The 12,229-nt window shown below is 40.9% G+C and overlaps 1 protein-coding gene across 1 annotated transcript; it reads right to left on the bottom strand.

The window, feature by feature from the left end:
- Positions 1–9,316: 9,316 nt before the first annotated feature.
- Positions 9,317–12,229, bottom strand: znf503 (zinc finger protein 503). Its single transcript, XM_046402532.1, has 2 exons — positions 11,598–12,229; positions 9,317–11,218 (listed from the first exon to the last, which is right to left on the bottom strand). Exons 1-2 carry the CDS (start codon positions 11,850–11,852, stop codon positions 9,788–9,790), a joined length of 1,686 nt encoding a protein of 561 aa, XP_046258488.1. The 5' UTR covers positions 11,853–12,229; the 3' UTR covers positions 9,317–9,787.

The following is a 12,229-nucleotide window of genomic DNA, read 5'->3' on the forward strand; positions in this document are numbered from 1 at the left end:
TACGCTGTGGCATTGAGAAAATGCCTAGAATGAAGTCAGTACAATGTGTGACATAGACTTCGTCCTGAAATGTGATCATGTTGAACTCCTCACAGATAGAAGGACAGCCAATTTACCATTAGACACTTTATCACACACCTCACGGATCAAATTAGCAATTACAACCATGAGATTTAAGAAAAAAAGCATTTTGCATCTCGCATGGCTGACTTCCCCATCATCTTCATATTTGTTCACAGCTGTCACATTGATTCTTTTTCTTTTTTTGCCAGGAACAAGGGTATATTGTTCTATTGCTTCAGAGTGAAAGCATGCAGGCACTCAACCTGTCGAAATCATGCTGGGTTGTGTTGAGCTCTGAACTAGAAAATGCTGGCTGCCTCCCTGCAGTTTTGGACTGTCGACAGCAGTGGTTCTCAAAAATTTTCATGTCAAAAAACACTGAATGGACACACATTAGGCCACAGATGCTGCAGCCAGTAATATTTCCTCTTCTTGACTGCAATATGGTAAAATGTTTTCCATTGATTTAATACAAATGTAATTAATTGCAGTTAGTGTACTACAATTATGAGATAATTTGTTCCCAAGGCACCTGCTTTCCCATAAAATCCCTAGAACGTTCTATTAAACTAGTCACTGGTCTAAAGGTAAATGGAATTAATGCCATTTGAAACTGCGAGTTGAGCCAGTGTACATTCATCAAAAGAATGGGTGGCTCAATTGTTATCGGAGGGCATAATCAACAGGTGCTCAAAAGTACACAGTTGTATGATTAATTGTTTGCATATCAAGTCTATTTTTCCCTAAAGAATATGCTCAAAATTCAATGAACTGCCAGAGACATTAAACATTAACAGAGAATATTATTTTAAAGAACAATGCCCTTTGATTGGCGGCATCCATGAAATGGAGTTTGAAAGACATAATGAATAGTATTCTTTGGCTTTGTTTGCAGACCAATTGAACGGCCTCCCACAAAGAACTAACAGTGTGTTTCTTTGAACTAGCCCTCAGACCGACAAACACAAACATTTGCCAAAACAACAGATGCATTCATATTTCAGAATAAGGCTCCCATGTGAGCACCGAGGGTAAATCACACATCAAAATTTAAAACTGATCTATTTTTTATACACGCTACATCAGATCACTCTTATTACCTGTGGAGCTCTGGACTGGGGCCTATTCACAAATGCATGTAAAAGCACACAACGCACTGAGCTGCACCTCGGCTGCTTCTGGTTATGCAGTGTTTCATGATGCCCTGTTTGCAGTGAAGTACCAAGCTGCTTATTAATCAGTGCTGAGAGGTCTCCCATCCATCCAGACATATGGCCGCTTGCCTGTGGAACATTTTAAAGGCAAGCAGGTCTATACAACAACCATTAAAAGCACAGAGAGCCATATCCCTGTAAATTATTTAGCTGGGAGAGGGTTGTAAATCAGTGTGAGTGTCATACACTGAACATGGCACATGCTGGAGTGAAAAATGCATACAGAGCGACTATTCACACATGGCGCTGAGCGTGGCATTTAAAACCCCGTGTCGTCCGCCATCTCTCCACAGCCCTGTCAACTTCAGTCACAACTAATTCATTGAAGTTGATTATGAATGATCCATTTTGGGAATTGGTACAATTGCACTCTGCTGAGTATTGAGCTTATGTACACTGGAAGTAGTGGCTTATGTTATGTTTCAGATCAATGCTTTTCTGCATTGTTATTTCATAGAATGAGGCAAGCAGAAAAGCTCTCCTGTGCATCATAAATGAAAAAAATATGTTCAGTCTGAACATATGAACAGAAGACTGACTTGAAGTATTTTGTGGCGTTAATGGTTATGTGCTGAAATTTGTATTTTCAGAAAGCCCAAACACCCCAACCTAAACATTTTGTAGTTTAGCCATAATCAGTCTGTCTTCACACAGCTATTCAAATATTCCATTTGTAATTTTTGAGGCAAGAGTTATTCCTGAATGTCAGTGCTTGAGATCTGGCTTGTCGACAGGCTTCACTGTGACTGACACACTCATCAAAATGAGAATCCTTCTTGCCTGGGGGAACTGTGATACCTGTCAAATGGTGGATATCTTTTAATGTTCCTGTCTCAAATGCATGTCAGAGCAAATGCCAAGTCCTAACATCAGTTATTACCTGGATGTTCAACGCCTGATTCCTCTTATTTACCTAAGGTTTCAAAAGATCCCCTCCTTGTCTTCCCCAGTTTCTTTGTGGTAAGGATCATCCCAGTGACAGTTTTTCTATCTTCAAATTTTGAGTAGATTTCATCTGTTTATTTTTTGATTGACTCCTTGGGTGTGTGCCAAGTGTGCATGTGTAAATGTGTGCTTCTTCTCATAATATTTAAAGCCGTAAAGGTTGATAGCTTGCATTTGCCAGCATCTTCAGGGAAATGTTTAACTATAACAGACCTCATAAGTAACACTCCACATTCTCCTGTGTGTTGTGTGACCTCATCTTATACTGTGTATAGGAGGAGCAGTTCAGCATATGACTGTCACAATGCTCCTGGCTCTCAAAAAGCTCTAACATTAATTCACAGAGAGAGAGAGAGAGAAACCTGTTTCTTGTCACATAAAACAACTGCATTTACTCCAAACTGCAGGCCATGATCTCTGTTGTTTAAATACTGTTTGTTGCATAAGTGATTTTTACATTCTCTGTAGTCACCTACAACTTCATATAGTCAAATGTACAGAACTGAAACTAGTGAAGAGGAGTCATCCTGAGAAGACATTGCAACAGTTTTGCTCAAACTCAGCACGGTGTTATATGTCCACTGTCTCAGACAACAAAGGTAGCATCTTACAGGCTGACACTGTACCATGTGGCCTGCAGCTGAGATGGACCGTCTGTCTGATTCTTTGAATATATGTTTGACTGGCCACAGGAAATGAAGATAGACAGCACAGGTTTCCCTTATCTGTCACGGAACATGGCACATTTGGACAGATGTACTGTAGGTGGACATTTTTCCACACACAGTCTTGTCACCAACTTGACACTCCAAAACATGGGGCTTGGATGTGTAAGCACATCTACATAACTTGTATTGTATGGCACTATCTGTAAAACCTGTGGAGAAATGTATATTAACCAGAGCAGTTAGCATCTAAAGAAAAGATAAGGTCACTAAATCGAGAAGAATTAATACATTATTTATAGCCACTTTACATTGTCCTCTTTTTCTTTTATTTTCTTGTAAATGTAATCACCTTTAAAAATGTGCAGTGGTTATATTGTTTAGTATGTTACATTTCTCCTTTTCTTAATGGGATAATGGCCTTATAACAATATTATTTGAAAGAAAATACAAAAGAGCCTTTCTTGATGTTTTTAATCCTGAACTTTTTACACAATAATACATACACTATTTTAAATAACCAACTTATTTCAAAACAGAGACACTTGCTTGTTCAGCATTTATGGCCTATAATATTACTACACTTTCTGCAGAGGACAACAAAAAAATGGGAAAAAACAAATGGATTGTAGGTAATTTGAGGTTCAATTTCTCAGTTAACACTAAAATGCATTAAAGCAATAAAAGTGATGTGAGCCTCCATATTTCCTGGGGCTGTGTTGCTGTATGTCTGGCCCAATTTGTCTCCCAGTCAGGCCCATTAGTCTACTGCGCTCCCTTCTTAATACGCTCGGCTCCCCCCAAATGCCTCAGATCAATGTGTGATACATCGCAGCACCATCACTTATTGCATGAGGATGAGTTGAGAAATGTCCCCCTCTCCTCTTATTTCCTTGGAGAAGTCTCTATTGAAAGTCATATGGGCATAGGCAGGGAGAAGTAGCTTGGTTTGGGTTGGTGGTGTAGAGGGGAGGGAATTGTTTGGTCCACTGACATGAATGAATTGCTGGAGTAATGTGGAGGCTGGTAATCTTTGAATAGTTTATATCAACGTGATAAATATAGCTCTCATAAATCACATAAGTGTTATATATTGCTGTTTTTTCACACTTGGCTGCGACCAGGAAACTCTGGAGAATATCATAGTGGAGTGTACACTTCCTTTTTTATCTTTATACAGAAAGTTTTGGGTCTTCAGTGGTTCCTTAAATTGGATAATAGTCCAATGGTGTACCACCATTATAAAGAGAACTATTAATGTCCCCACATGGTTCTTTACAGGTTGATTTTGTTTCTGCAAAAATATCTGCTGGGGTGGGAAATGGAGGCAAACACGAGTGTGTGTGTTTGTTCACTCAGTACCTGTTTTTAACTGTCAGAACTCTGATAACAGAAGATGTTAATTTAAGTATTATTTTACATGGTTAAATGTAGTCACAATTTGAATTGGCCAAATCTTCCAATAGCAGCACAGATATTGGCTGTTTCAGAAAAGGTGGTATTAGCTGGAAAACATGCTAACCTTGAATAATAATGGCACTCTTTTTGTGACAGTTTAATAGTGATAATTGCTTGGGACTGACGCCACACTATATTAATTTTGTTCATTACTATACGTTTCTTTGTTATTTGTTTTAATGAATAAACCAAATGCTATACTTTGTGAGGACCCATCAGGCTCAAATCTGGCAGCAAAACTTCAATTAGCTGTTATTAATTTTCGACTAAATTGGTATCATATAGCTCACTTATGACCAGATGTTGCATTGGAGTTTTGATCAGAATGTTTTGACTTGTAAATTAAAGAGGGAACACTTTGGAAACATAAAACAGACATATGTAATCCACAACCTCTCGTCACAGACAATCAGCCAAATCCTATGGGTAACATTGCCAGTAATGTGATTTTGTTTTTATTTTATTTTTTATTTTTTGTAATGTAAATTCTGGTTGTATCCACCTTTCTTCAACTTGACTCAATCTACACCCACTTTAGTTTGTGATTTTCTTTGAAAATTCCTTTGAGAATGTGCCTGAGTTTGCTGCATCCCGCCATTAGTTCATATGTGTAGGTGGATCCAGCAAAGATGACTTCCCTGACTTTCCACTGAAAAAAAAAGGAAACATGTCAGAAAGCCAAATCCAACACATATTGCAGTTCACTGTTGGTGGTACAGATGGTGTCTATGAGGTATCCCTTACTGGAAAAAAAAAAAATCCTTGATAAAAATGCACCCAGCAACACATGGTAAATCTGGCATATTATGTAGCCATTCTGTCACACAAATAACAATAACTCCAAAATCAAAAGTCAAAGATGAACCAGTTTTTGAAGCCTATAGTAACCACCAAGCTGCAGACAGTCATCCAGTAACATAAACAACTTTAAATTGGAAATATCAAGTGTTGACCAATCATTATTTTCATCCAGTACAGCAGACAATGGGTTTATGTAGTTAGTAAGCATGTGAGTCATGGTAATTGGTGGCCCACGCCCATGGAAATGACATCATGTACTCATTGCTGTCATGTAAGGCCGGTGACACACCATCAGGATTTACTCATAGAAAGGAGAGAACAGCAGAAGACAGCAATTATGTGGCAGACTGAAACCTCAACCTGTCAAAAAAACTTGGAAAGCAAATGCCTTTATCTCAAATTAAGCTGGATAAGTCTGTCTTTGATAGTCCACTGGGTGGCTACATACAAAGAGGGATGCTGTCTTCACACAGCTTCAAACAATTAGAATAACCGTGTGATTGTGTGCCGTAACGCCCTTAAGATACAGTGCTTAGCATTGCTGATTTCAAATGAAGCTGAGCCCATCCCTGACATTTTCTCTGCTTTTTACATTTATCAGTGACAGACAACAACCTCATCAGCTCGCATACTACTCCAACATACTCCATTAAGGTGCCTGGAATAAGGGTGCATTTCCATAAAATATTCTTTGTCGGAATCAGAAAATGGGCAAATTATCTGAACACTAAAACCCCCGAGCGCACCGTAGATCCCAAAATCAGACAGAAATGACCTCATTTAGGCTGTCTAAGTACGAGGAAGTGTCTCATGGATTGAGATCTGAGTGGCATGGATAGATCAACACATCCACTTCCCTCACATCACCTGGAAGAGCACTTTACATTTATAAATCAGTGAGGAGGGTATAACCACATGTAGAAGAGCTGGGAGGGATTCCTGTCTGCCTTGGCACAGATTTTGAGAACCAAATTACCTCTAGTACGGCTCTCAGTTGGAGACTACATTCCAGGATCAAGCTGTCAGAAAAAAAGTGCTTTAGCATTGATGTGACCGATATGACATGTGACCAACAACAATTTTGATTTTTTTTCTTTTTAATCTCCTGGATAATAGGCAGGTTTAGCACAGATTTGCCCGAAGCAATGGCTCTGTTTGCAAGCTGAATCCCCGCTTTGTTTCATGTGGCTCGCCGCGTGGCTTCATTACTACAATAGCAAGGTGCGGACACCTCAATAGTCTGTATCTCCATAAATCACACGCTGAGATAATGACAGTTGGGTGATCCAGCTAAGATGTCACCTTTTGCTACAATTGGAGTGCAAAGGCTCTGTGCAGATAAATGTTCATGTACCATAGTAGATACAAACAGACAAAGACCATTCTCTCATCTCTAGTCTCTCTGTACTTGTAAAATATAATTGCAAGTAAGAAATATCAAGGGTCCCTATAAATAAACAGTGCAAACAAAGCCATTATTGATGGGTTTCTTTTTTCCCATCACTGAGAGCTTTTGCATTGTGATCGCAACCTGATAAAACAACAACACATACATAAAAGATAATAATCGCTTTTTGACTTATGCCTGGCATGGGATTGAACATTATAGCAGCTTCCCCTTATTGACACAGCTGTTACCCAAACTATAGACTTGCCACTGCAGACGACGACATGTCTTTATGTCGTGCCACACACCCACTAATGACAGCTTTAGTGGAGGTAATTCAGTAGGGTTGAATATGGGGTTAGGTGTGTGAGTCACGTCCTGGACTCCCCCCTCTTGCCAGATGTCCTTCCAGGTTTCCTGTAGTGTCTCTTACTCTCCCTCTGTGGATGCAAGAATGTCCCAGGAATCTAAAATGGCTGCTTTACATCTCGACCAGAAATCTGAAAAAGCAGTAAGCACAGTATGTTTTGGGAGGGAGTGGAATGAGTGGTTGTCTTCATTAAGGAATGGAAAATTTTCTTTTTATAATCTTTAGAAAATATGTAACCAAATGTGTTTTTTAATAGCATTGTTACTTAGAACCTCAGATTCAGAACAGTTTTCTTTTGGCGAAGCCTGATCCTGTGTGAAATCCTTTGACCTAATACTGTTAATGTTTACTGAGTCAGATTAGAAACTACACCTTCCTGAAACTTCAGCTTTGACCCTCACCAGACTATTAATTTGGTTAACAAGATTTCTATTAAAAATTATATCCACCAGATAAGTAATAAAGCCCAAAATCCATTTAATTTCACTGTTTGAGAAATCTTTTTTTTTTATCAGATTTAAATGACTAAATCTCAAAATTTACTATTATGCTGTGGTTTGATGTCTGCTTTTGTTCTTCTGAGCTACATGCACACCTAAGCGCTGTTAGGCCTTGATGGACAAAGTGAATATGCACTTTAATAGTTTTGCATACCCTAATCCCCTACGTTCTCTCTCCTCTGTGTCAAATCTGCACAGTGAGGGAGGGAGGGAGTTGGGTGGGGGGGGTGCTGGGTAGGTGGGAGGGTTGGTAATTCATGCACACATGTGCCTGCCTGTTCCTCCAGTGACAGGGCCAGGGGGAGGGCCACATGATAAATTGCCTTCCACCGGGACCCTCCGAGCACAGCCACCATGATGTGGGTAGAAATGGAAATTGCTCCCTTTCACCGTCATTACATCAGTTTAGGACGCGTGTGGGCCTTATGCACACTATGAGAGGAGTTTGTTTCGTCTGACTAACCGCTGTGATATTGACAGGGGACAGCATAGCTGACGAGGTCCTCTAAATAAATAGTAATAACAGAAATACAGCTGGGTCAACAGTATGCCTGAAAGCGGTTGTTTAAAGTTGAGGATAGCATGTATATGTCAAATACATACGGGGAAATTATATAGGTCCTTTGTACACTATGGGTAATTAATTGTTGCTATGTGAATTCAATTATGTGCCCGTGCGCCGATTTTGATTTGTAAAGTTTCCTGTATATTAAAATAAAGCTCATGTTGCTATATGCATCTTTTCTTACTTGTGAATGACAAAACCAAAATCAGCCGTAACAACACGTTCATTTCCGTTTTCCCTGCAAGAGAAATCGAAAAATAAACCACAGCATAATAGGAAAAAAAATTAATTGCTCGTGGGATTCGTAATTTATAAAAACAGGGATTAAGCAGCCCATATTCCAAACACGATCTGTGAGCGTTTGTAGCCGAACGAAAATCCCGAAAACGTTACACAAGTCACATGTTTGTCTGATTTAATAACAAATTTAGTGCTGTGTACATTGGAATCACAGGTGGGTGAGATTATTAATGCAAATTAAATAGTTGCATCATCTCAGTGATAATCCAGTCCAGAATAACCTACATCAGTTTAATATGCAAACCAGCTTCATGCTGAACTATCAAACGTGGTGGAGCAACAGGGTTGCTGTTAGCCCAGCTGCTTCATCACGAATAAGAAAAAGACAAAGTTGAACACGCTTGTAAAATTTCTAGTGCATTAAAACCGAAATCCATCGTTGACTTTCTCTTAAGAATGTAAAATTGATTTTTTTTATTATTTAAATTTAACTATTTATATTACATGTCAAGCTGTGCTCGAAAATTTAAAAGCCACATAAGAATTAGCTGTCCTCGCCAAACTTTTTTTTGTTACTTCTTACGCAAGTAAAGTAGTGCGCAAGTCTGCAGAATTTGGAAAAAAATAAGGATCATTTTCAAAAAACTTACTACCAGCAAATTAAATTCTCTCACACACATTCTCTTTACATAGACCGTTTAACACACACACACACACACACACACAATTCCCAATCTCATTCAGCATTTAATCTTAACTTTATAACAGTGTGCTTTGATAAAAGTAAACGTTTAAAGCTTTGGAGCTCGGTTATTTGGCACACAAACTAATGTGAAAGAAAGAAAGAAAGAAAGAAAGAAAGAAAGAAAGAAAGAAAGAAAGAAAAGATGGACATCAGCAAATGCTCAAAATGACTTCTGGTGAATTGTTTTGCTAAGTATGACAGCTTGAAAATCTATAGGCTTTAATGTCGCGCAAATGGTCGAATGGGGTTTTTCACCCCATTCATTTGGCAGCGCAATTTAAAAAAAAAAAAGTACGTGGAATATGACTTTAACTATTATCTTAAACTGAATATATATACTTCAGAAAATGAGGCACACGGAGATATGGAACAGAATTGTTTCTTATTTTTTCCAGAATACATACAAAAAAATACCAATTCTCTTTCCAAGGTGTACACCTGAAAAATAACGGCAATTTAAAATGTGGACAATTTTTGAAATTTAAGAAACAAACATGCATGTAAATTATTTTCTTCTCAATGAGACATTAAATAAGAACAAATACAATCATAGCAATTTCAAATTAACATCGAAATGAGGACCCCTACTTGAATTAGTACTCTAACAATGTGTGTGTTTTCACTTTACCTATAGAGTTCAGTTTCAACATAATGCACTTTTTGAGTTGCTCAAATATTTTCCATTTGCAGCTATTATCGCCTGCTTTGAAGCCGACATATAAATAAATACAGTTGAAGTCCACGGTTCCCGCCCATAAGTTTAGCGCTGTTAATATAAAAGTCTTTATATTTGCATTCTTAGTACTATAAACTTTTCAAAGTCATTTTTCCCCCTCACTGGTACCCAAGCGCTGATGCTGTGGTGAGTCTCTGGCCATACAGTGCATATGGGGAGTAGTAAGGGCCGGTGGCGGCGGGGACGGGCACAGGGGCACCAGGGGTTGGCAGGGGACTTTTGGAGTAGGGATGGTAGCGGCTGCTGAGTCCTAACGCGTGATGTGGGCTCCTTAGAGCCAAAGTTCCGGGGCTCCCGGGGGTTCCTGACGGTGGCATGTGCATATGACAGGCCATGGCCGCCGCTGCAGCGCTGGCCAGTGATGAAGACCCGGGATAACCAGATATCAACTTCTCCGCTCCAGTAAAAGCAGTGTGTGTCCTCAGGTGATTCAGGAGCTCTTCTGAAGTGGAGAAACGCTTGTCGCACGGTCCATTTGCCGACACCCAATTACAAACATGAGGGAGAGGGTCGTTGGGGAGCATGAAACCGTATGGGTACAGGGGGTGTCCGCTAAATGATGGCGCCGAGGAATGAACGCCATGTATGGGATGGGTCGGGTACATTAGTGGGTAGCTGGATTTGAGGGCGTTAGCGGCCGCTGCAGCTGCAGAGTCGTGCGTGCAGGAAGCACTGGCTGCGCCCGCTAAGTGACTGGCACAATGGTAACTGAGGCAGTAAGGGTCTCTGCACAGACTGGCTGACATGATGGACGGTGGAGAAGCCCCAGCCAAAGGGCTGGATCCAGCCTTACTGCAGCCCAGTGAACTAGCCAGCTGTGCGTTTACCAAGCTCCCTCCGTGGGGCAGGAAGTGTTGAGGGTAACCAGCATAGGCCCCAGCCAAGCTACCTGGGTAGGTCATACCAGCAGGAGGCAAAGGGAAAACTGTCTGTCCTGGTTTATAAGGAGAAACCGGCGCCACAAGTCCTGACCCGAGAACGGATGCGGAGGATACGGAAGTTACAGACGGGGACTCCGAAGAGGAGGTGACTTTAGTGCCAGGCGTCGTCTCCTGGTGTTGGTTGACCTCCACGTTAATTCCACCACAACTCACGCTTATCCTGCTGTGGCTAGTGGTGCCAGACCCGTCCGTAGTGCCATTTTTATTACAATCAGACTCTTTCTTTTCATCTCTATCCCCACATTTCCCCTCTGATGGCATAGGAGAGGCTGAAGTGCTGGAGTGAGGGCTGCCTGTCCGCGGCGTAAACGGCTGGCAGGTGGCGCTCGGCACTCGGAAACCAGACTTCTCTCCGCTTGAGACGCCCGAAGACGAGTCCTTCTTATCTGAAGGTTTAGAATAAGGTTTGAAGCTGGATTTGTCATCCACACCGATGTCACTCAATTTCAAAGGACCAGATTTAGATTCCTTCTCACTAGATCCATTTGGTGTTACAGAGGATAATTTGGAGGAGGGTGGTGGGTCCGGTTTGCCGATCTGAGAGCAAGTCTGAGCCAGCAGCGCCAACGGACTTTTCTTGGCATCTAGCTGCAAAAAACATTAAACAGACGTTGATGAGTTCTTCTAAAACGAACATCGAATGTTTTATTTTATGACTTAACAATGTACACTTTGAGAACAAGGCTTGTAATTGTGTATTCAGACATTCCCAAACGGACGCGTCTACGTAGTAATTACGCACCGTAGTTACACGAACACAACTATAACATTATAAAATGTTACAAGCAAATTGTGAGGCTTTATACTACATGTTATTGTTTTAAACCCCAGAAACAGAGTTTGACCGGATAAATTACGTGATAGCAGCAATAGGAACTCAAAACGTTTCACTCGAAGCACCGCAAACTAAAAAAATCCTAACATCGCAATTACACTGACATTAAGTGTTCAAAAATCTTCTTCTTACCTCTATAGGACTAACTGGGGTAGAAGGCAAAGGCTGCAGATACTCCGGGTGCAAAATGTGTCCCGACCGTGCGGTAAGCATTTTCAAAACCTTGATGGGAAGTCGGTTTGCTTGCCGTAGTGGATCAGACGGAGGTGCGGAGTGGAGAAAAGGCTTGTTGATGCTCGCTGAGCTGCTATTCCGAGAACTGCTGCTTTCCCAGGCTACACAAATATCACTATTTTTCAGGGCAGACGCCGAGGGCGACGTGATCATGTCCCAATTGTCAGGAAATGAAACGGCGATGCTTTCGTCAGATTCATTAAGAAAATCAAAAAAGGATCGAGCTTCTCTCTCGGTGAAAAAAAAAAGAATCGTAAAATGGTTCAATAATAGGTAATCCTGGTAGTAAATGAGCAAGGCGCGGCAGCTGCGAGGAGACTGTGCGAGGTTATCGCAGATCCGTAGCTGCGTCTTGCACCATGAGCGCTGCGCCTTGTGTGCGTCTGTCTGCAGGTCCTCGCTCTGTACTCCCGAAGTACGAACTGGTAGAAATTTTCACTTCAAAAGCAGCTGAATTAGTCCGAGATTAAAGCCTTTGCCGCCTTCCAATCAAATGGGACCCTGAGGTGATTGGAGGGTCAAGGGGATGT

This window comes from Scatophagus argus, chromosome 10 (genome assembly GCF_020382885.2).
Source record: "Scatophagus argus isolate fScaArg1 chromosome 10, fScaArg1.pri, whole genome shotgun sequence".
NCBI lineage: Eukaryota > Metazoa > Chordata > Actinopteri > Scatophagidae > Scatophagus > Scatophagus argus.